The following is a 20,617-nucleotide window of genomic DNA, read 5'->3' as shown; positions in this document are numbered from 1 at the left end:
CCAGTGGCTCTGACTATGTGGACCTCTGTCGGCAAAGTAATGTCTCTGCTTTTTAATATTCTGTCTAGGTTTGTCGTTGCTTTTTTCCCAAGGAGTAAATGTCTTTTAATTTCATGTGGCTGCAGTCACTGTCCACAGTGATTTTTAGAACCCAGTACATCCACATATATTCACGTACAGGGCTCCCCTGGTGGCTCAGTGGGTAAAGAGTCTGCCTGTAGTGTGGGAAAGCCATGTTCGATCCCTGGCTTGGGAAGATCCCTGGAGAAGGAAATGGTAACCTACTCCACTATTCTTGCTGGAGAATTCCATGGACAGAGAAGCCTGGTGGCCTACGGTCCATGGGTTCACAAAGAGTCGGACATGACTGAGTGACTAACACCATTTGTACATTTATATTATTCCGTATCACACCTCCTCAGACATGGGCTACCCTTTGTTCCTACACATTCCTAATCCTTGCCTTAATCTAAATTCTTAGCCTCTTCATGTAACACTCCTAACAAACTGGTTTTCACTGGAGTTGTAGTTTCCCCCGCTTTTCTGTGTGGAGGTGGCTTGTTTCTTTATAGCCCAAGGATCACTGGACACTGTAGTCCTCCATAGCCTCTTCCATGCTATTCAAAACCTTTTCTCTTGAGGTCCCAGCCATCTGACTAAATCCTCATTCTATCTACTCTCTGCTGCTGTTATCTACCTACCTCCAGGTCCCGCTGGTCATCACCTTCCAGTCTGTGCACTTGAATGTCATAGCTGACTCCTGGGCATCCCAGATCCTGATTGTCCTCATTGCAATGCTGTTCAGGCCCACTCCACTTCAGCAAGGCTCCTACACCCTGCCATTGCAGGGAGGGATTTAAATTCTGAAGTCCCACTGATGAGGGTTCATATCTTCTGGTTTTCTTTTGCTTTCACTGCACCCAGTCTCCAGCTCATTCTTCAGTCTTTACTCCATGTGCTTCTTTATTTAACAAATGTTGGTTGAGACACTTTGCTAGCTCCTGGAAATTTAGTGATGAGTACAAATGGATATGGACCCTGTCTTCATAGAATTTGCATTCCAGTAGAGGAGAGAGGCCGGAGAAGGCAATGGCACCCCACTCCAGTACTCTTGCCTGGAAAACCCTATGGATGGAGGAGCCTGGTGGGCTGAAGTCCATGGGGTCACTAAGAGTCGGACATGACTGAGTGACTTCACTTTCACTTTTCACTTTCATGCATTGGAGAAGGAAATGGCAACCCACTCCAGTGTTCTTGCCTGGAGAATCCCAGGGACGGGGGAGCCTGGCGGGCTGCCGTCTATGGGGTCGTGCAGAGTCGGACACGACTGAAGCGACTTAGCAGCAGCACCAGCAGGGGAGAGAGGTAGAGAAGTAAATGGCACCCCACTCCAGTACTCTTGCCTGGAAAATCCCATGGATGGAGGAGCCTGGTAGGCTCCAGTCCATGGGGTCGCAAAGAGTTGGACACGACTGAGTGACTTCACTTTCACTTTTCACTTTCATGCATTGGAGAATGAAATGGCAACCCACTCCAGTGTTCTTGCCTGGAGAATCCCAGGGATGGGGGAGCCTGGTGGGCTGCCGTGTATGGGCTGCACAGGGTCGGACACGACTGAAGTGACGCAGAGGAAAGAGGAGTTAATCAAATGATTACACAAAGAAACATAAAATTTCAAATTGCCCCCGTGATAAGTGCCACCAGGTACGGACTGTACTCATGGAGACCTTCTCCCCTTACGTGAGCAGGGAAGTGGCAGTGCAGTTGAGATCTGAAGGATGAATGGTCTGCGCGGAAGTACGTCTTCCAGGAGGAGGAGAGCACCTGTGCAAAGACCCTGTGGTTGGGGTGTGTGTGCGTGTGTGAATACGAACTCAAATTTCCATTCATTGGAGTTTAGAAAGGGAAAGCGTATGAGATAAAGCCAGAGAGGAGGAAAATGGTCAGTTTTCAGGGTCTTCTAAGCTGTGCCAAGGATGCTTTTCTTCATACCAAAAGCTGTGGAAGTCATTTGCAGTAATTGAGGGAGGCCTTTGGAATTTTATATTATGTGTCCTGAAAATCCAGTTCATTCTACACTTTACATATTGCATTTTTTGAGACACCAGCTTTGAATCCCCACAAAAATCACAGGTGTTTTTACTAGGCTTCCTTACATTTGAATAAATCACAGTTTTACTCTTATCTGGAAGTCCCATGTATTTTATTTTAATGCTGTAATTCTAAGTACCAGCTCCTGAAAACTTCCTTTTTCTCCTTCCTTTCTTTGATCTTGACTACGTCTATACTTCAGCTATTGTTTGGAGTCTTGGTTTCCAGTGAATCCATTTATGGCATTTTTGTGTAAGCACTTCCCGAAGTCTAATGTAATGTGCCAGAATGTTAGGTTGGAAACTTAGGGGGCTCTTCAGCTGTTTAACTGGCACTGTCAAAATATTGCTTTTGTACTTTACAAATCTTTTGTTATTTAGGATAACAAAAATACCTTTTTTGGTAGTAAGATGATGTCTTCTCCTACTGAGAACCACTAATAGTTCAGGGATGAGAAAACCATACTACTAATCTTGCCAGATAGTGAAGAAAAAGAAATCTGTCCCCCTTTCCCTTGAGAAAACGTTGAGACTCAAGGTGTGAGCTTCTTGGGGGAAAACTGGCAGAAATGAGTTTCTAGAGAATCACAGAGGCAGGAGCAAAGGGGCTGTGGCAAACCACCACGCAGTGCCCGGTAGCAATGGCAGGCTTGAGGCACGGAGGTGGCAGAACCAGGAGGTGGCAGAGCCAGGGGATGGCAGAGCCAGGAGGTGGCGGAGCCAGGGGATGGCGGAGCCTGGCTCTAGGACTTTTGCTTTGTGGTAGGAAAAGCTACAGGGACAACTAACTGTGCTACTGGAAATGCAGACTCTGAACCTGGGTGTCCGTGGAGTCCTCGCTTGTGGTTTTTTGAAGGAAGCAAGCCTCTCTGACACAGATCAGTGTCACACGCTGTACAGTTGGCATAAAAGAGCTCTGCCTTTTCAAGCCAAATGTTTTTCATTCTTTCACCATCTAGAGTAACCTATCAAGGTCCCCACTGGATACACCTGTTGCGATCCCACCATTTCACAGATTGGAAAGCTGAGTCCCGGGGACGTTGTATGATATGCTGAAGAGTATGTTGCATATTGTGGCAGAGTTGAGATTTGAACCCAGGAAGGCCTCCTGACTGGAGTCCTGTGCCAAACACCCAGTGCAGCTGGTGCCTGTCCTTCCGTGGGCCAGCCAAGTGGGCCTGGAACATCAGGAATCCTCATTGGCTTCACGCTCCCTTCTTCCCCTTTCACTGTGGGAGTTGGCAGTGGTGTTACTTCTAGCCACCCTCCCTCCCCTGGACATTGCAGAAGGGTCTACTTATACGTGTAGCATTTACAAAATTCACAAGGACTCCTGAGTAATTTAAACTTCTGGATTCCGTGATCCTTGAGGGCAAAGATCAGGCCTGACTTAGCAATTTCGGTTTTCTGTATCCCTCTCTCTCCCTCTGGGCCTTCCGTAGAGGAGTTCAATAAAGGTTGATTGTAGGGTTGTTAAATTTGCCAGACCAAACATTATAATTTGGATGCTAGAATGATGTTATCCTCATAAACAAACCGTCCCCAGATTGTTTGGCTTTGGAAGTCCTTATGTCTTTTTTTTTTTTTTTTTTTAACATACAGTGAATTTTATTGTGTATAAATTATATCTCAATAATTAAAAAAAAGTAATGTGCCTTTGGGATCCTGTATCTAAAATTGTTCATTTTCTGAGGGGTCGCTGCTGCCAGTAGCTGGCTAGGCCCCTATCAGACATGCAGAATCATTAATTAGGGTCATTTGTTCTGCCATGAGCTGAGCAGAATGTGTAAAATCTGCTCAGAAAAGAATTAATGCATTCTCCTCTCTGTACTTTTTAGAGTACTCCTTGCATGATTCTCAAAGCCTGCAGGCCTCATACAAATGTTCTAATGGGCCAATTGTTAAGGGGACATTTGTAAATTAATCTCTGACTTGAGCTAAGTGGTTTTCCCTAATGGGTTTAATTCAATGACTCCCATTCTTGGCCACACATCAGATTCACTGAAGGAGCTTGTTAAAAATAGAGATACCCAGCTTCCTCCTCCCCTCAGCTATCAACCCTCTGTTCCCTCGGTGAGGTGAGGGCATCTCTGTTTTAAGGAAAGCTCCTCCGGTGATCAGATTGGAGTGGCAGCCACCTTCGTGAACCTCTGCTCCAAATCCGTGTCTGAAGGCCTGTGTAGCCTCGGGTGTGGATTCAAAGCTTTTGGGCCTAAACCCGACAGCTTGAAAACCAGGTTCAAGAACACCCAACGTATCTGAAGAGCCAGCTTTCCAGCTTCATTCTCCTCCATACCACACCCATGGGTCTGTCTTTTCCATAGGGAGTTCCGGTGACCTGAGAGGATATTCCATGAGCTTTGTCATACTGCTTTGCATTTTTCTGAACTTCCCGAGACATTTGGAAGGTCGTCAGGGCCCGCTAGAATTTCCACCACGGAAGTCAAATGGCCGTGGCTTCCATCTCTTTGCTCCCCGTGGCTCATCAGACTTCCGGTGTCAGGTGTTAGGGGACAGACATTCTTTTAGGACACTCTTTGTGTATGTTCCTAGCATTTTTCTGTGCAAACACACGTCATATTTGATCTTGGAGTTTTGAAAACAGATGACTCACGGGCACCATTGTTCCAGTGACATTTATCAGACTGCTTTTGTTTTTAGGAATCTGGCGCTATGTAAATATCACTCAGGACTCTACCACCACACAGCATATGGGTGTTTGCAGTAAACCTAAGAACACGGCAGTTAGCACTATGCAAGGTAGTCAAGGTGATTTGGTGAATGCAGACTGTAAAAGTTAGGAAGGAGGATCAGGCTTTCGCGGCAGGCGTAAGCTATGCTGAAAGGGACAACTCGTGTCACCCCATGTGTCAAGCTGTGTCCACACACTCTTGTTTGGGATGGTTCTTTGTAAAGTGCGTGGTCACTGTAAGGAGTGTTCTGTGACTCAGCTGCTGAAGGGCAAATGTTTTCTGATCTCAACTTTTGTGCTTTTCTTGGTCTCATCTTACCATGTCCCTTGGGCTGCAGGGCCCTGATCCCTGGAACTATGGAAGTTCATGGAGGAATTCCCATTGGCTCTCCTCATCACTGAAGAGATATTAAAGTAGCCATAACATGTCGGAAGAAGGGAAGCTTTGAGAAAGAATTGGCCATTGAGACAAAAACTCCTACTGTTTCCACCCTTCCCTAGCTACTCCATTTATGTATGTACCACCTACTCAATATCTTACTATATATTGACTCTACATATACCATACAGTTGAGCACTAATTGCATAGTAGCCTCAGTTCAGTTCAGTTCAGTCACTCAGTCATGTTCGACTCTGTGATCCCATGAACCGCAGCACACCAGGCCTCCCTGTCCATCACCAACTCCCGGAGTCTACCCAAACCCATGTCCGTCGAGTTGGTTATGCCATCCAACCATCTCATCTTCTGTCGTCCCCTTCTCCTCCTGCCCTCAATCTTTCCCAGCATCAGGGTCTTTTCACATGAGGTGGCCAGAGTTTTGGAGTTTCAGCTTCAGCATCAGTCCTTCCAATGAACATATAGGACTGGTCTCCTTTAAGATGGACTGGTTGGATCTCCTTGCAGTCCAAGGGACTCTCAAGAGTCTTCTCCAACACACAGTTCAAAAACATCAATTCTTTGGCACTCAGCTTTCTTTATAGTCCAACTCTCACATCCATATATGACTACTGGAAAAACCATAGCCTTGACTAGACGGACCTTTGTTGACAAAGTAATGTCTCTGCTTTTTAATATGCGGTCTAGGTTGGTCATAAATTTCCTTCCAAGGAGCAAGTATCTTTTAATTTCATGGCTGCAATCACCATCTGCAGTGATTTTGGAGCCCAAAAAATAAAGTCTGACACTGTTTCTACTCTTTCCCCATCTATTTGCCATGAAGTGATAGGACTGGATGCCATGATCTTAGTTTTCTGAATGTTGAGCTTTAAGCCAACTTTTTCACTCTCCTCTTTCACTTTCATCAAGAGGCTCTTTAGTTCTTCTTCACTTTCTGCCATAAGGGTGGTATCACCTGCATATCTGAGGTTATTGGTATTTATCTCGGCAATCTTGATTCTAGCTTGTGCTTCCTCTAGCCCAGCGTTTCTCTTGATGTTCTCGGCATATAAGTTAAATAAGCAGGGTGACAATATACAGCCTTGACGTACTCCTTTTCCTATTTGGAATCAGTCGTTGTTCCATGTCCAGTTCTGACTGTTGCTTCTTGACGTGCATAGTAGCCTAGGATTCACCAGTTTAAGTGTTACTCCAGAAAAAGAGCATATTTTGTGACTCTAAGTGGGCTTCTTTCATTTTTCCTAAGGCCTTATGTGTAGCAAATGTGAAATAAATACTTAGATGAATATTTGGGTGTACTCTCTAACATAACCATTACCACTTAGGCTAAAATCTAGTCATTTTGTGTAGTTGGACTGAATTTTTTCATATTTAGAGTAGGGATCTCAGACAATGAAAGATGCGAGAGAGAACTAGCCCTAGAAGATTCATCTCTGTTGGGTTCCTGTTTTCATGGCCAAATCCAAAGGGTTGATTCCTTTTCTGCAGCACCTGGATCTGGGATGACAGTGTAATCAAGCCTGACAAAGGGCCACTTAGCAAGTTTGAAAATTGCATGCTTGGTTGCCTCAATAGAGGCAATTGATCAGAGAGATCAGAGAGGCAATCTCCCCCCATTGATCACTTTAAGTCTGGAGGCAGGTGGGTGCAGGGTGGGGGTGGTGGGACAGTTTGGACACCCAGAACCTCATTGAGAGAAAGCCTTAAAGCCTTCCTGCTGAACATGTGGACCCAGGAATAAGTCCACTTCTCAGAATCTTCAGCTCCTGGGAGCTTTTGAGTCCTTTTCCTCCTGAATTTTCCTCTCTCCCTGATCCTAACAGCAATGCTGATACTTGAGTTTGCATATGAAGAGGCTAGGAAGAGTGCTCCCCTCCAGTCACTGGCTGATTTGCTTAAATAAGCTACACATTTTCCACATCACAGAGGCCAAGCTGGGGTATCTGGGATGCATTAGTGTCAGCTACTTTGTCCCCACCTCCTCTGCCCTGATGCTGGGAAGTCATCACCATTGCAGGATAGCTTAGATACTGAGCTTATTTCAGAATGATGTAGATAACGACTTGCGAGAATTTTATCCTTTCCTTTTTCTTTCCTCTTTCCTTCCTCTCCTCCTCTTCCATCCTTTCCCCTCAATCTTTCTCCAGCTTTAATGGCCTAGGCCTGGACAGCCACTCTGACAAAAGCTCTGCACTCAGAGGTGTGCATGCGCGCGCACACACAAGCACAGCCAAATTGATAGAAATTAATCTTGCGTCAACTGTTTATGAATGAAGAGGAGGGCCTTCCGCTCTGACGTGGCCACGCCCCTTCTCTTTGCTGCATTATGAGAATGAGGTCAGGGCCCGGAACTAACTGCTTATGTCTCTGAAATAGCAGCACAGATCAAAATTAATCTTAAGCTATTTGATTTGCTGCCTCATTCAGATAATAGAGGGAAGAGCAGAGGCCCGTTGATGTTTTTGTTTGTTTTTATGTATAACTGTGCAAGAAATTAATGAATGAATGTGTGAGGGGACTGAAGTGAGTCTGTTGGCAGGGGCGGGGCGGAGGGAAGGGGCAGGGGGATTAGCCCTGGGCCACGGGTAATTACTGACAGACACAGCAGGAGTTTCCTTCAATTCAACTGGAGCCTGTTTTAGTTTTGAAAACAAAATGGAAGAATAAAGTGAGCGCCAGTAGTGTATTATTTTAATGCTTCCTTTCATAAGGAGAATTCGTCAGATGCTATGAAAGTACGTACTCCTTTTATAATGTCTGGTTGTTTCAACTGTCAGTTGTCTGCTTTGTAGCCCACCATCCATGGAATGAATGGACATAGCTCCACAAAATTTTATTATGTTTCAAGTGAATATGTATGCAGAGTTCAGTTTCTGTCAGCCTGTTTGACACGTGCATGCGTGCACACACACATACACATGACTCAATTATGTTTCATCATCATGTACATCCAGATGCACATCCATCCACCTGCTGATGCTGCAGGGATGTCAATTTGCAGGCAGGCTGAGGAGGCCGACACCTCCTGACACCCTTCACCCCGCAGTCCCTTTAGGATACTGGCACACCTGCCAGGCACTTATTTCACTCCCTACCCCCCACCCCCGCCTCAGGCATTGTATGTGATGGTGTTTATTTTTTGTTCTCGAACTTCATTGTTGGCTCTTGGCATCTTTTTTATTTTTGTACATCCTTTTAGTTGCACTCCTAGTCTCCTTTATGAAAGAATAAATAAATTGGAACGTTGAGTGAGGACAGAAGCATCAGCCTCATCTGCTACATTTTCATTTGATAGACTTTAGCATGACAGGTATTCTTTGAAGGAGATGCCAAAACCGTCTTTTGTATCCGTGGTGATTAATTTTGAGTGAAGAGTATAAAGAAGAACAAGGGTTGTCATATACCTGGCCGATCATATTACCTAAGTTGGCTTCCTGCACTTAAACTATCTCCAGAATACTTGAGAAGTCGTATAACCACACGCTCGTGCACACACACTCACACACACACACACACACGCACAGGCAGTGAATATAGATATGCATGCATACGAGCACGCATGTATGGACATTTGTACAGACACCAAGTTTGTGCTTTTTGATTAAAATTTCTTGTATAGAAACTGAAAGTAAGTTAGTAAATTATTATTATTATTTTTTGTTAGTAAATTATTGTTTGTTAGGGATTGGGCTTCCCTGGTAGCTCAGATGATAAGGAATCTGCCTGCAATGCAGGAGACCCGTGTTTGACCCCTGAGTTGGGAAGATCCCCTGGAGAAAGGAATGACAACCCACTGTAGTATTCTTGCCTAATGAATTCTGTGGACAAACCATGGGGTTGCAGAGTCAGACACGACTAAGTGACTAACACTTTCACTTCACTTAGGATTGGGGGTAGGAACAGGTACTGGACATGAGGGATCTTACTGGGCTGTTGAAAATGTTTTGAAAGTAGATGAAATACTGGCTGCACAACTTGGTAAATTTACTCAAAGTTATTGAATTGTACACTTAAAATGGGAGTGTTTATGGTATGTAAATTATCTCAGCAAAGCTGTTAAAAGTTGATATCCCTAACTTTGAGTTCTTTTAGGGCCTAGGTTACATATAATAGGAAAAATTGTATCACTGCAGTTGTTTTTACCTGCTCTTTTCCCACTGAGGTCTGTTGACTTCAGCTGTGGAGAAGTCAGACTCTGAGATAACAGGGCCAGATAAAACCTGGTGCCAGGGGATACAGAAGTCTGCCCTGACCTCTGTTGGCCAGCAGTGAGGTTGCTGTCCACTGTGATGTGAGGAGCCAACAGAAAGGGGGCGTCTGTGGGTGCAGCAAGGGGACGACACTGCCAAGCAGGCCCCTGATAGCACCATGTTTCCAGGCCGCAGGTGGGTGTTCCACAAAATAAATAAGTAAGCATCCCAGCGTTCAGCTCTTAAGTGACGGCGTTTTTCTCTTCTTTTGCAGGTTGTCTTAGTCTTTGCTCTCAGCATTGGTGCACTTGTAATATACTTCATAGATTCGTCAAAGTGAGTATTCAGTATGTTTTCTTGCCCTCTTTTCTAAAACAATCACAAACTTTTACATTGATCTTTAACACCAGCCTTTGCAAGAGCCTCCTTGAGTGTGGGAGACTTTTGGAGGAAGGCAGGGCTGTCTGTGTTAATTTTCTGAATCGGAAAGCAAGCTCTCATGAGAAAGACTACTTTGATTATACTGTCCTAGGAGGGTGAGAGAGGAATCTGGGGTCATCAAACTTTTTTGCTGGCTGTTACTGCTTTTAAAATAGCTGTTTCCTGGTGTGGTATTTGCGCTGAAGGTAGAAAGAAGTCAAGAGGTCTCTGATGTGAATTTGCAACCTCTGAGAGGGTCATGGTGTCCAACTGGTGAGGGTGTGAGCCATGCTTGCCATGGCAGTTTAGAATCCTTTTCTTATTAGGGTTGCCAATGCTTTGCTCTTGTTGGAGGTCAACTTAGAAAGCATGATGCTATCCTTTGCACTGGCAGTTGAATAGTCAACTGAAGCATCGCTGGCTGGTGCTTCTTGACTCATGAAGGTAAGGAGATGGGACAGAGGAGTTTGTGATAACTCCCAGAGTGGAGGCCCACGGCTATCTGAGAATTCCTAGAGTGGACACTCATGCAGACGCCGGGGGTGCCAGCTGAGGGGACTGGTGCTCTGGGTGGGGTCTGTCTGTGTCACACACAGAAAAGGTTTTGTTTGAGGCAGAAGAGGGCACTGAGCAAAGCTGCTCAGTGGTGGCCAGTTCTGCCCTGGTTCCCGCAGGTGTCGCCCCCACTCCCACTTGTACATCATTTGTTGCAACTGATCTGTCACAGGCTTGAAATTGACAGCATCTGGGAAACTGGAGCTGAGCTGGTTTGACTCCCTTCTGTGGGGACATGAACCTGACACCTGACGGTGGCCTTAGGCTCTTTGCATTGTCCACCGTGAGAGTGTTTTTGATTCCCTGAACTCTCAGCCTAGAACGCGGTGGTGCTAGAGTTTGATCTGAGGAAACCTGCTTGGTGTCCCTTTTGGCTCAAAGCCTGGTGTGCCTGAATTCTGAGCTTAGTGTTCTTTTCCTGTGGCTCAGGATGGTAGTAATTTCATGCATGCCTAAACTCTGAATTTCTCAGAGTTACTGGTCACCAGCCAAAGGATTTTGTGCATTTGGGTGCTGAGCCAAAATCATGTCAGGGAAGATAAAGAAAACATCTCCTCTCATCACCTGTCTCTGGGAATTGGCCATACCTAGAGTATCAGTGGTCCTTCAGCCCATCCACATGCACAAGGCTGGACTGCCCCCGCCCACCACAGGTGGACTCTTAAAATGTTCTCCAGGATTGAGATTCCATGCACTTTTCCGTCAGCTCTTCCTGGCCAAGAGAGAAAAGAGCTTTTTAAGTTTGGAAAACTCCAACTGGCATGTCATCGAAGGTAAGCCTCATTTGAATATCTCCTCTTCATAATTCTGGATCATATTTGAATTGAACCGAATATCTTCTAGAGCCGCTTGTCTTATTTCTCCGTTTTCTCCCCCAGGGCTGAGGAGTGTTCTCAAAAGTCTTGGAGCACACCCTGTGTCGGCTTCCATGCCAGGGTTCAGGAAGCAGTTTCAGGCATGTAGTCTGTGAGCCCCAGATAGGCAAACCCTCACGTGGAAGTGAATGGGGTGATCGGTCAGAAGGACCTTGGCGCCTTCTTTCCTTGTCGCTCCTTTTTGGCTCCTCTGTGTTTCTCAGAAATAAACTGCTCTTGTAAAATGGGTTTGACTCGTGTCCTTTTTCACAGCGTCCACTGGGGAGTGGTCTTTGGCTCTCTCCGGTGTGGTGTTCTCAGCTCCAAGTGAGAGGCTGGAAGGGAATAGAATTCCCCAAGGCAGAGCCCTCTTTCCTGGATGCCCCCTGCACCACCTCAGTGTCCTTTGGATTTGGCTGTGATTCTGCTGAGCCTGGGAAAGCCAGCCCTGGGAACCATCTCTGGTTCTGGTTTCCTTCATGGACTTGCAAAGAGTCTATTCCGTGGATAGACTTCTGGTTCTGTGCTCAGTTTTTCCAAGCAAAAGTGCCAAGAATCTTAGAACCAAGACTGTCCTCACTCTCCCTGGGGACTATTTTAGCCTCATCCTAACGTCAGTCTTTCTTCTGTCACTAAACTGTGTGGTTGGCATAGCGAGGCTTTGTTTATAAGACGATCTTATGTTTATTTGTGTAGCCCTTTCTACTTTTCATTGGAATTACTGCATTGGGTTCTGAAGTCAAACCTCAGGAGTCTGTCTATGGGTGACCTCATCAGTACAGTCGATACCAAGGGTCTACTCTCTTCCTGGGGAAAGTCAGCAAAGATGCTCCCTGTGAGTAGGAAGACGAATTAAAGCAGAAGCTATAAGGTAACCTCCATGATAAGCCACAGATTCATTCCCAAGAATAAAAAGAAAGTCCATTAGACAAATTATAATTAAGCATAGTAAGCAAGATAAAAAGTTCTATCCACATATAAGATGCAAATGAGAAGCGAGTAAGAAAGCAGAATATAAATTCTTAAAGTGCATCCCTTTCATTCAAAACTGTCACCAGTTTTACACACTCGTGGTTTGCCTGGCCATCTGGGCATCTTGGAAAGAGAGCTTTAAGCATCTCTTGGAAGTTACGCTAAATCATCACCCTGGAAAAAAGTGCCTTGTATTCTTCAGATGAATTTCAGTTATAGTATTTATACCCTTCGAGTAAATGGAAGACAATGCATAGGCTTTCCCTTGTGTGAACCTAATTGGGGAGACAATGAATGGTCCATGAAATGGCTTGTCTGAGTGAGTTTTAACCAAAATGTTGGGGGATGCTCAAGTTCAAGATGTGTGGCTCTCTGCACCTGGCCCTTTAAATCACGCAAGAAATACACGTTAATATAGAAAACAGGCTCCATTGGTCATTGTGGCTGACTCGGTGTCAAGGCAGGACAGTCAGTGCAGGTGGTATGAATAAACAGGCAGTTCAGATAAATGTCGTCATCAGTGGGTTTATGATCTTCTTAACCTTTCAAAGCTTATTTCACCATCAAGAGGCAGTGGGTAAGTCATTTCCAAAGACGACTGCTACACTTCTTTCCTTTTCCATTGTTAAGCCAAGATGGATCCCCACACAGGTCTTTTTCATTCAGGGGTTTGGGAAGCCCTTCTTTGGGTTTAATTTTCTTAGGGTGGTCACCACAGAAGAATCACGTGTGCAGCCTCAAGTGATTACTATCTGCTTGAGACAGATTGTGCTCAGAGCTCCTGGTCTGGAAAGCCAAAGAGAATTACATGAAACCGTGTTAACAGGTTTCATTACCCCAGCAGCAGTCTCTTAAGAAACCACCCAAGCAGAGGGAGATGTTCCACCCAATGATTGGATGGACACAGAGAAGCATTAAGCCCACTGCACACAGTAATCCCACCTCCCCCCAAAACGTTAAATGGCCACACGAGGCAGATACTGTCCCAGAGAACTCCATTTCCTTTTCCTTCTTTTTCTCCTCCTAGTTTTATTGAGATATGATTGATACACAGCCCCGTGTAAGTTAAGGTGTACAGCGTAAAGATTTGACTTAATGTACGTCATAAAACAGTTACCCCAGTAAGTTCAGTGAACACCCATTATCTCATATAGATACAAAATTAAAGAAAAACCATTTTTCTTCCTTGTGATGAGCACTCTTAGGATTGACTCTGTTAACGACTTTCATTTTTTAAAAGGCACCTGATTTAAGGCGCTTCAGCTCCTAATTCTGATGTCTCTCCATACCCACATCCCTTTTACTCCTACACACTCTGATCATCTGTGAAGCAAAGATTTTTTTTAAAAATTGTACAATGTAGTGAAAAGTGCCCCTGGACATCCCATGGGTGATAATGTTACTGTTGCTGGTCCCATCCCTCTCTAGTTCCTCCCTTTGACGTGGAAACAGTAATTCTTCTCTAAAAAAAAAAAGACCCAAAGATGTCAGTGTGAGGGCAGGATCCACGGATTGCATAATGTATACGTTCCTGCTGCTTCTAGAATTCCAAGGGAACTGAGGCTGAGACTCAGGGGCCTGGGTATTTGCCTTTTTTCCAAGGGCATTCTTGGAGAGATGACTCAACCTGTGTGAAGATATTTATTCCTGCGATTCGTGTTTAAACTCCACTAGTTCTTGCGTTGCAGTTAGGTGGATTATGAATATTTAACGTTGCACACGCTGAAAATGAAGGTCAAGTCCTGCTCACTGGTGACTTCATTGCTGGCTTGCGTCTCTAAAAAGGCAGGCTACCTGCTGTGAGCAGAGTAAGGCTGAAAGGTTATGCATTGTTAAAAATTTCCTTAATGACTTTATCTGTTCCAGAATGGCTGGTGCACAGTGAGGGGCACCTGCTGATTTCATTGGTCTTTGCTCTCTGCTTCTGGTGTCAGAAGTGCTGTTCCGGAGGGTTGTGGACATTGGGCGGCGGGGGGTGGGGATGGCAGCACACGTTTTGGAGAGCGTCTGATCCAAGGGCCAGATTCCAGGAAAACAGTGGTGTTACGATGTGAAAACGGCCTTCCCCCAATTCATTCACTTTATATTCAGTTCATTCATTCGAGACAACTTCATTGTGATCATGATGAATATTTTCCACATGGTCAAATTGCTTATGGTTAGGTATGGTTATTGACCAGACTGTTTTCATAGTCTCTAAAAATAGCACGGGCATCATTAATGTAATGGGGATACCCAGAGCTTTAGTAGAACTGCCTAGTTACTCTCCCATTTACCTCCCTACCTGAATCTTTACACAGCCAGGCCTCTAATCCCTTTGCCTAGAAATTCTCCTTAAAAGGAGAGAGAGGGCGGAGGAACATTCACTGATCCTGTGCTGTGTGCTGAGGTAAGGCGCTAAGCCCTTCAAAATTAATTATATGTGCAGTCTCATTGAATTGTCCTGACAACTTGATAGGGTGGGGCCTGTGACCTATTCCACTTTACAGATGAAACTGCAGTATTTTGCCCAAAACCACGTGGCTAGTAAATCCTGGAGCTAGGATTTGAATCCACACATCTAAAGTCACCTCACTTGCAAGTCAAGGAGTAAAATTCCAGACGTGGAAGTGTCTGCGTGGGTTCAGTAGATGTTACAGGAGAGTTCACATAGCCTTGTCCTGCCAACTCATCTGTCTTGTTTCTTGTTTCATTTTCCATCTCCCCATTCCGCACCTTTGGGGCCAAGTCTGCAAGGCAGCCATGCTTACAAGGGTCCTGTGAGCTTCCTTACTGGGACATGGGGTGTTTGGACCATGTACTGTCTGATGTGTGTTTGAGCCTTGATTCATTCTAAACTATGGCTCAAAAAAGAATGTCTTCTCTTTCAGTCAAGAGGCAGCATTTTGTGATGGAATAAGATCAAGTTAGCAAAGAACAAGGAAAGCTGATTGTTTCTTAAAGGCCTGTCCCACTAATTGAATTCTTTCCTGGTGGAAACCCCCTTTGCCCTCCCATCCTTACCTAGGTCTCTGAGCCTGTTATTTGGCAGGTTAAGAGGAGATAACCAGAGAGGCTCTGCTTCCCCATTAGTTTCTTTTATCTCTTTAGAGGGTTTCAGGATAGAGTTAATCTGTTACAGTTCTGCGTCAGAGTTCGTTAGAGCATTATGTGTACATCAAACCGGTGGACTTTAGGAAAATTTGATTCCAAGAAGGTTTCTGTGTAGGTCTTTGAAACCATGTAAGATATCTAGCCTCCAGCTCTGGTCTTGTTATTGCCCATCCCACACACAGGTGTTGACCTCGAGCAGGCATCTGGGAGAACTGTGAGGCCAATGTACGTTACTCCCAGAACAGTACGCTGGAACCTGTAAAGGAGCACGAATGCTACTTTCCTTGTCGCCAGTAGCACACCCCCCGTCCCCACAGCAGGAGCAGCTGGGTAGCCTGTGGCACCGCAAAGGAAGCTCACCATTTATTCTGGACCCAGCTCCTTTATGGAGCCTGGTCCTTCTAGGTAACGTTCTGAGAAATTGGCTCCAGCTCCCCACCTTCATGCCCCTTTCAAGACATCGTGACATGCATTTAAACCTTTGTGGAGGAAGTCAGCACAGATCCCTGTGTGTGTGAAGCATCTCCCTATTTTTCCCTTTTCCTTTTTAAATACTCCCCCCAATTTTCTCCATCCCTCACTGACATTTTTATTGCCAGGCTTTGGTTTGGAAAATTATGGGTAGGGAAAGTTCAAGGGCAGGATGTTCAGAACAGCACTGCACATCTGTGAAGGGAACACAACAGGAGAGCCAGCAGCTGTTGAAAGAATGGCATGTCAGATGGTGGAGGGGGCCAGCCCACAAAAAAAGGGCTGGGGGAGAGGAGACGCCTTAGGGGCAAAGAGGCTGTAAATAACTCCCAATGGGAAGTCCTGTCCTCTTTCGCAATTTAACTTTGAATAGCAACCCTCAATTCTCGGACATGGTTTTTGCAAATTGCCCTTTTTATATCAGTGGGCTGTAAGCCTGATAGAGAAGACAGGTGGAGAATATGCTGAGAGGGTAAACGACCTTGTTCCTTCCATCTTCCACGCTGCACAAGGGTCTAGGCTTTCTCGCTTGCTACTCACAGTGTAGGAGATGCAGAGGTACCACGGGCAATAGCAGCTAGAAACGTCAAGGGAACTGCTCATCTTCAGCATTTCCTGAGGCAAAAATCAAGGGCTGTTAGGAGTGGGCAGGAAGATGGAGCTAGACCTTCCAGGTTTGCTGCAAAAGACAGCTTTAGAGTAAAATGCTGCAACTTGCCAAGGCTTCAGAGTTCACCCAGTAGAGTTTACCCGGAACAGAGTTCACTGTTCTCTGTGCCTCAGCATCCTCTCCTACCGACTGAGAGCTACGTGACCTTCTTATGGTCGCCTCACCAACCGCAGATAGAACTAGAGCCAGAAGTCAAAGTCCTTCCCTCCCAGGCCAGGCCCTTTTCTACTTGATCTTTTGGTTACTAAATAAAAGATAAAGATGTGACAGTGTTATCCAGTGAATAGCAGAAGCGATAATGACTTTTTACACAATTCTGGACTTTCAGGCTGTTATCTTGGGGGAAATGTTAGGGATGTGGAAAAGAACAGAGATAATCCCAGGTGGAAAAGAGCAAACCCAGCCAGCTGGGTGCTTGGGATTAGTTTATTTCATTCCCATTGGCATGAGGCGTTGAGTTTCTTAAATTTAATATCCTGCCTTTTCTTTCTGTGCTTGTGTGTACTGTTTCAGAAAGGAGGTTAGAGTCCAGCTCTGTTGTGGGAGGTTGACAGGGCTGAATGCATTGGTCTGGCCTGTTTGGAATTTGTTACACATAACTTTTGAGTACATTTTGCCCCACTGCTCATTTGTTTCCTCTGTGAAAACACTATCTCATAACTGTGTCTATAAATCCATATGTACTCTACTCTCCAAAATTAGAATGAAGTATTTCTTCTCTTTTCACTACTCTCTAGAATTTAAAAGAAAACCTCAGATTATCTGACCCTCCTTTAGGCCTCTGGCTTTAAAAAAAAAAAAAAAAGAAAAGGAAAGAATAATTGTTTTAGGGCAAATGAAGAAGATGCATTCCCTTTCAGACCCAGTCAGTTATTTATGTCTTCTGCAACTAGGGTGTGTTTATACCACCAGAGGGCTGGATCGTCTCCCCATTGCCCAGCTCTGGTCCTTTACCTAAAGTCGCAGCCAGGCATGCATTCAGCAACTGCTGAGAGATCAGTGTGAAAGCCAGCTGGAGGGAAAGATTAGAGTTCAGAACAGTTTGATCCAAATACAGGGGCAGAACACATGCTTAACACAACCATGGTTGTTCTGAGGTGTGGTGTTGACTGGTACAGCTTCATCATGGGGTTTATGGGCTGCAGACAGGAATGGAGATGTGACCTCTGCCTCTTCTTTTATTTCTCTTGTCCTTCTTCCTGACAGCCTGACAAAAGGAAGCTTTGGGGAGACCCTGGTCAGAGATGAGTCATTTGTGGAGTAAAAATAGAGTCCCTTGCAGCAAGGATGCCCTTGGGACTTTTTGGATATACATGTCACTGTTCCCAGAATTTGGGAGAAGGAAGTGTATATGTTTGTGTGTGGGTGTGCATGCACGTGTGTATATAGGAGACAATCTTGTCTCACATATAAATGGATGGGAAAGTATAGCATGGAAGGATTAGCCCCCAGTCTCATCATAATAACAGAGATGGGCTGAAAGCCGTGTACCTAACTTAAAGGTATCAATCAGGAACTCTTTGTGACCCCATGGAATATAGCCCACCAGGCTCCTCTGTCCATGGAATTCTCCAGGCAAAAATAATAGAGTGGGTAGCCATTTCTTTCTCCGGGGGATCTTCCATTTCCTTCTCCAGGGGATCTTCCTGACCCAGGGATGAAACCTGAGTCTTGTGCATTGCAAGCAAATTCATTACTGTCTGAGCCACCAGGGAAGCCCATCGGTCAAGTCATAGATGTCTATTAAGTACTGACTGTACGTGAGGTATTTTTCTAGATACTGGTGGTTTCAAATACTATGTATGAAGCTAGATTTTTTCCATTGAGCTTTTTAAATTATAAATATTTTCACGAGGGCATGGCCATAAATACAGGAAAAATAAGGTAACAAAACAAGATAACCAGTGAGATATCACTAGGCTCTATGTCATCAGTTTCTAATAATGAGCTTTGTTAACAACAAGAGCTGAAGTTTCAGAAGCTGAAAAGGTAGCTGGGTTTTATAGGGTGTTTGGCTCTGGGGCGAATTTGTGTTGAGGAAACAGAAAGCTCAGTCCCCCCTACCAACTCAAGTAATCCATAAAAGGGGCTCTTATTATGGCATGTGCTTTTGGGCTTCTTGGATTTTCTTTTCAGTATGTACCGAGTCCAGTGAAGCCCTGCCTCGAAATTGGCCACTGAGATTAAGAATTGAGAATGCTTTCAGGATGGCAGAACAGAATCCGAAAAGCAAACTGTCCCTGGTGGCGGTAATACTCTTCTCCAATTGTGTGTGGTGACAAACTTTGGGACACTTCTACTTAGAAATATCCAGAAGTGACTGGATAAAAGGCATCTGTTCCATCTTTTTGAAACTGAGGCCTGGGTGTAACATTCCTTACAGGGGCCTCACCTATGAATTTGCCACATGCAGAGCATCCATAGAGATGGTGGGAGACAAAAGTCATGGCTAAGGAGGTGGTGCTACGGGCAGACCCACCACGGCTCAACCTGGGATGCTGGTCTGGAGACTAGCATTTGCCTGGAGGGCTGCCCTGTGATTTCCATGGGCTCTGGGTGCTTTCGCATTCTTAAGTCCATTTCTCTACAAAAATACTAAAAGTTATATTTTACTACTGTTTTTCTATAAAGATAAGTATAATCCAGGCTAGAGTCCTTATGACATGTTCATTATTATTTTTTTCTTCTGATTTTGAAGAAATTGGAACTCAGCCATTTTTGTGGGTCGCTGGAAGCATGGTGGGCCCTCGGCACTGTGTCTGCGGTGCCTGATGGAGAATTTGGCTCCCTTCTCTCCCTCCCTGTCAGCCCCAACCGTCTGGAAAATTTCACAGATAAGAAAACATGCCCAGAGACAGATGCTTTATACCACAGCCCTCCCGGTGTCATCTAATTGTTTCAGATGAGAAAATAAAAACAAACATTCCATTTCAAACCGTGTCTTATGACTTGGCTTTGGGCAATAGTAATGTCATTTGATGTCATTTAATAAAAATGACCCCTATAGATATGTCCATTAAAAAAGAAAAACGTAATAGTCTTGCTTTTCTGTTGAGTTTTGAAGACACATGTGCTTTGTCCATCCTTATATCTGAAAATGAGCCTCTCCAGTGTAAGAGATCTGTTCACTGAAAGTGCAACAGTCAAAAATGAACATTTCCTGCATTGAGGTGTTCAAGCTCAAGTGAAAAGGGGTGGGCAGATGTTAGAAATGAGGCTAGCAGATATGCGAGGACCAGGATGAGCTGAGAGCCTGAGCCATCCCTGAAATAACTTCCCACCTGATTGTCCCCAAGCAAAAATGCAGACTTGTGTGGGCAAATCTTCCCTGTTTCAAGAAAAAGAGAAGAAACTGGGCTTTCATGTTGAATCTCCAGTTTTAAATATTGCCCATGACTCTACCACTTTTAAAGTACTCTACAGGCCAAACAAAACATCTCTGTAGGCCGTTTTCAATCTCTATTCTAAACGGTCTCTCTTTCTGGTCTTGAATTAGCTCTGATCCCTGACTGCCAGAAAATATTCTTAACTCTTGGTCTTCTGATTCCCAAAAAGGGGCCCTTCTCTTTCCATGGTGAGCAAGCCCCAGCTTGTTTCCCATTTAACATGTTTCCAAATGCTGCATAAGAGAATGTCCACCTTTCTCTAGACAAATACTGTATGTTGCAGCAACAAATCACCCACAACTTACTGTAAATCCCCAAAGACACATATCAGTAACTCTACATCATCCCTGAAAATAACATCGTTAGGACCTCATAAACATACACTCTGTTTATTTAAGAACTGCAAGAGCTTTTTAAACATGGTTGCTAAGTCACAAGAGTCTATTTTCCAGGACATAAATGGAAACGAACATAACCCCCTTAAATTGTCAGATTATTTATAAGAAATAAAGGTCCAAATCTCTCTGTTCTGCTGGTGTATTACTTCACTGAAAGAGAGTTGGCTATACTAAGTGTGTCGGTGATAATTGCTCAAGATTATTTTCTGACAAATGGGCACATTTGAAACTTGGTTTAATCTTCAACATATGTTGGCATAAAAGCATGGGTTAACATAGATAAACCCTGGGTGTAGTTTCATCAACCTTAAATTTCCCAATTTGCCGAGCATTAGGGTCAGCTCGTGAAATTCTTACACTGTGACCCCTTCAAGGACAAAATAAAGCATGGCATCTCTGTACCTTCCTCTCCAGATACAGTCTCAAGTC

At 44.7% G+C, this 20,617-nt stretch overlaps 1 protein-coding gene across 17 annotated transcripts in view; it reads left to right on the top strand.

Annotated features, from left to right (window-relative positions):
• The window catches only part of KCNMA1 (potassium calcium-activated channel subfamily M alpha 1), a 777,298-nt gene that overhangs the window by 372,745 nt on the left and 383,936 nt on the right, over nucleotides 1-20,617 (top strand). For 15 of the 17 annotated variants that reach the window (XR_009493216.1, XM_024986560.2, XM_024986559.2 and 12 more), the window contains 1 exon segment: nucleotides 9,644-9,705. Coding sequence is in view for 16 of the 17 variants with exons in the window: in XM_024986560.2 (XP_024842328.1) it covers nucleotides 9,644-9,705 (62 nt within the window). In the remaining variant the exon portion in view is untranslated. 17 annotated transcript variants of the gene reach the window in all.

Source organism: Bos taurus, chromosome 28 (assembly GCF_002263795.3).
Source record: "Bos taurus isolate L1 Dominette 01449 registration number 42190680 breed Hereford chromosome 28, ARS-UCD2.0, whole genome shotgun sequence".
NCBI classification, from domain to species: Eukaryota; Metazoa; Chordata; class Mammalia; order Artiodactyla; family Bovidae; genus Bos; species Bos taurus.
The sequence above is the reverse complement of the archived record's forward strand: the minus strand, read 5'-3'. Positions and strand labels throughout refer to the sequence as shown.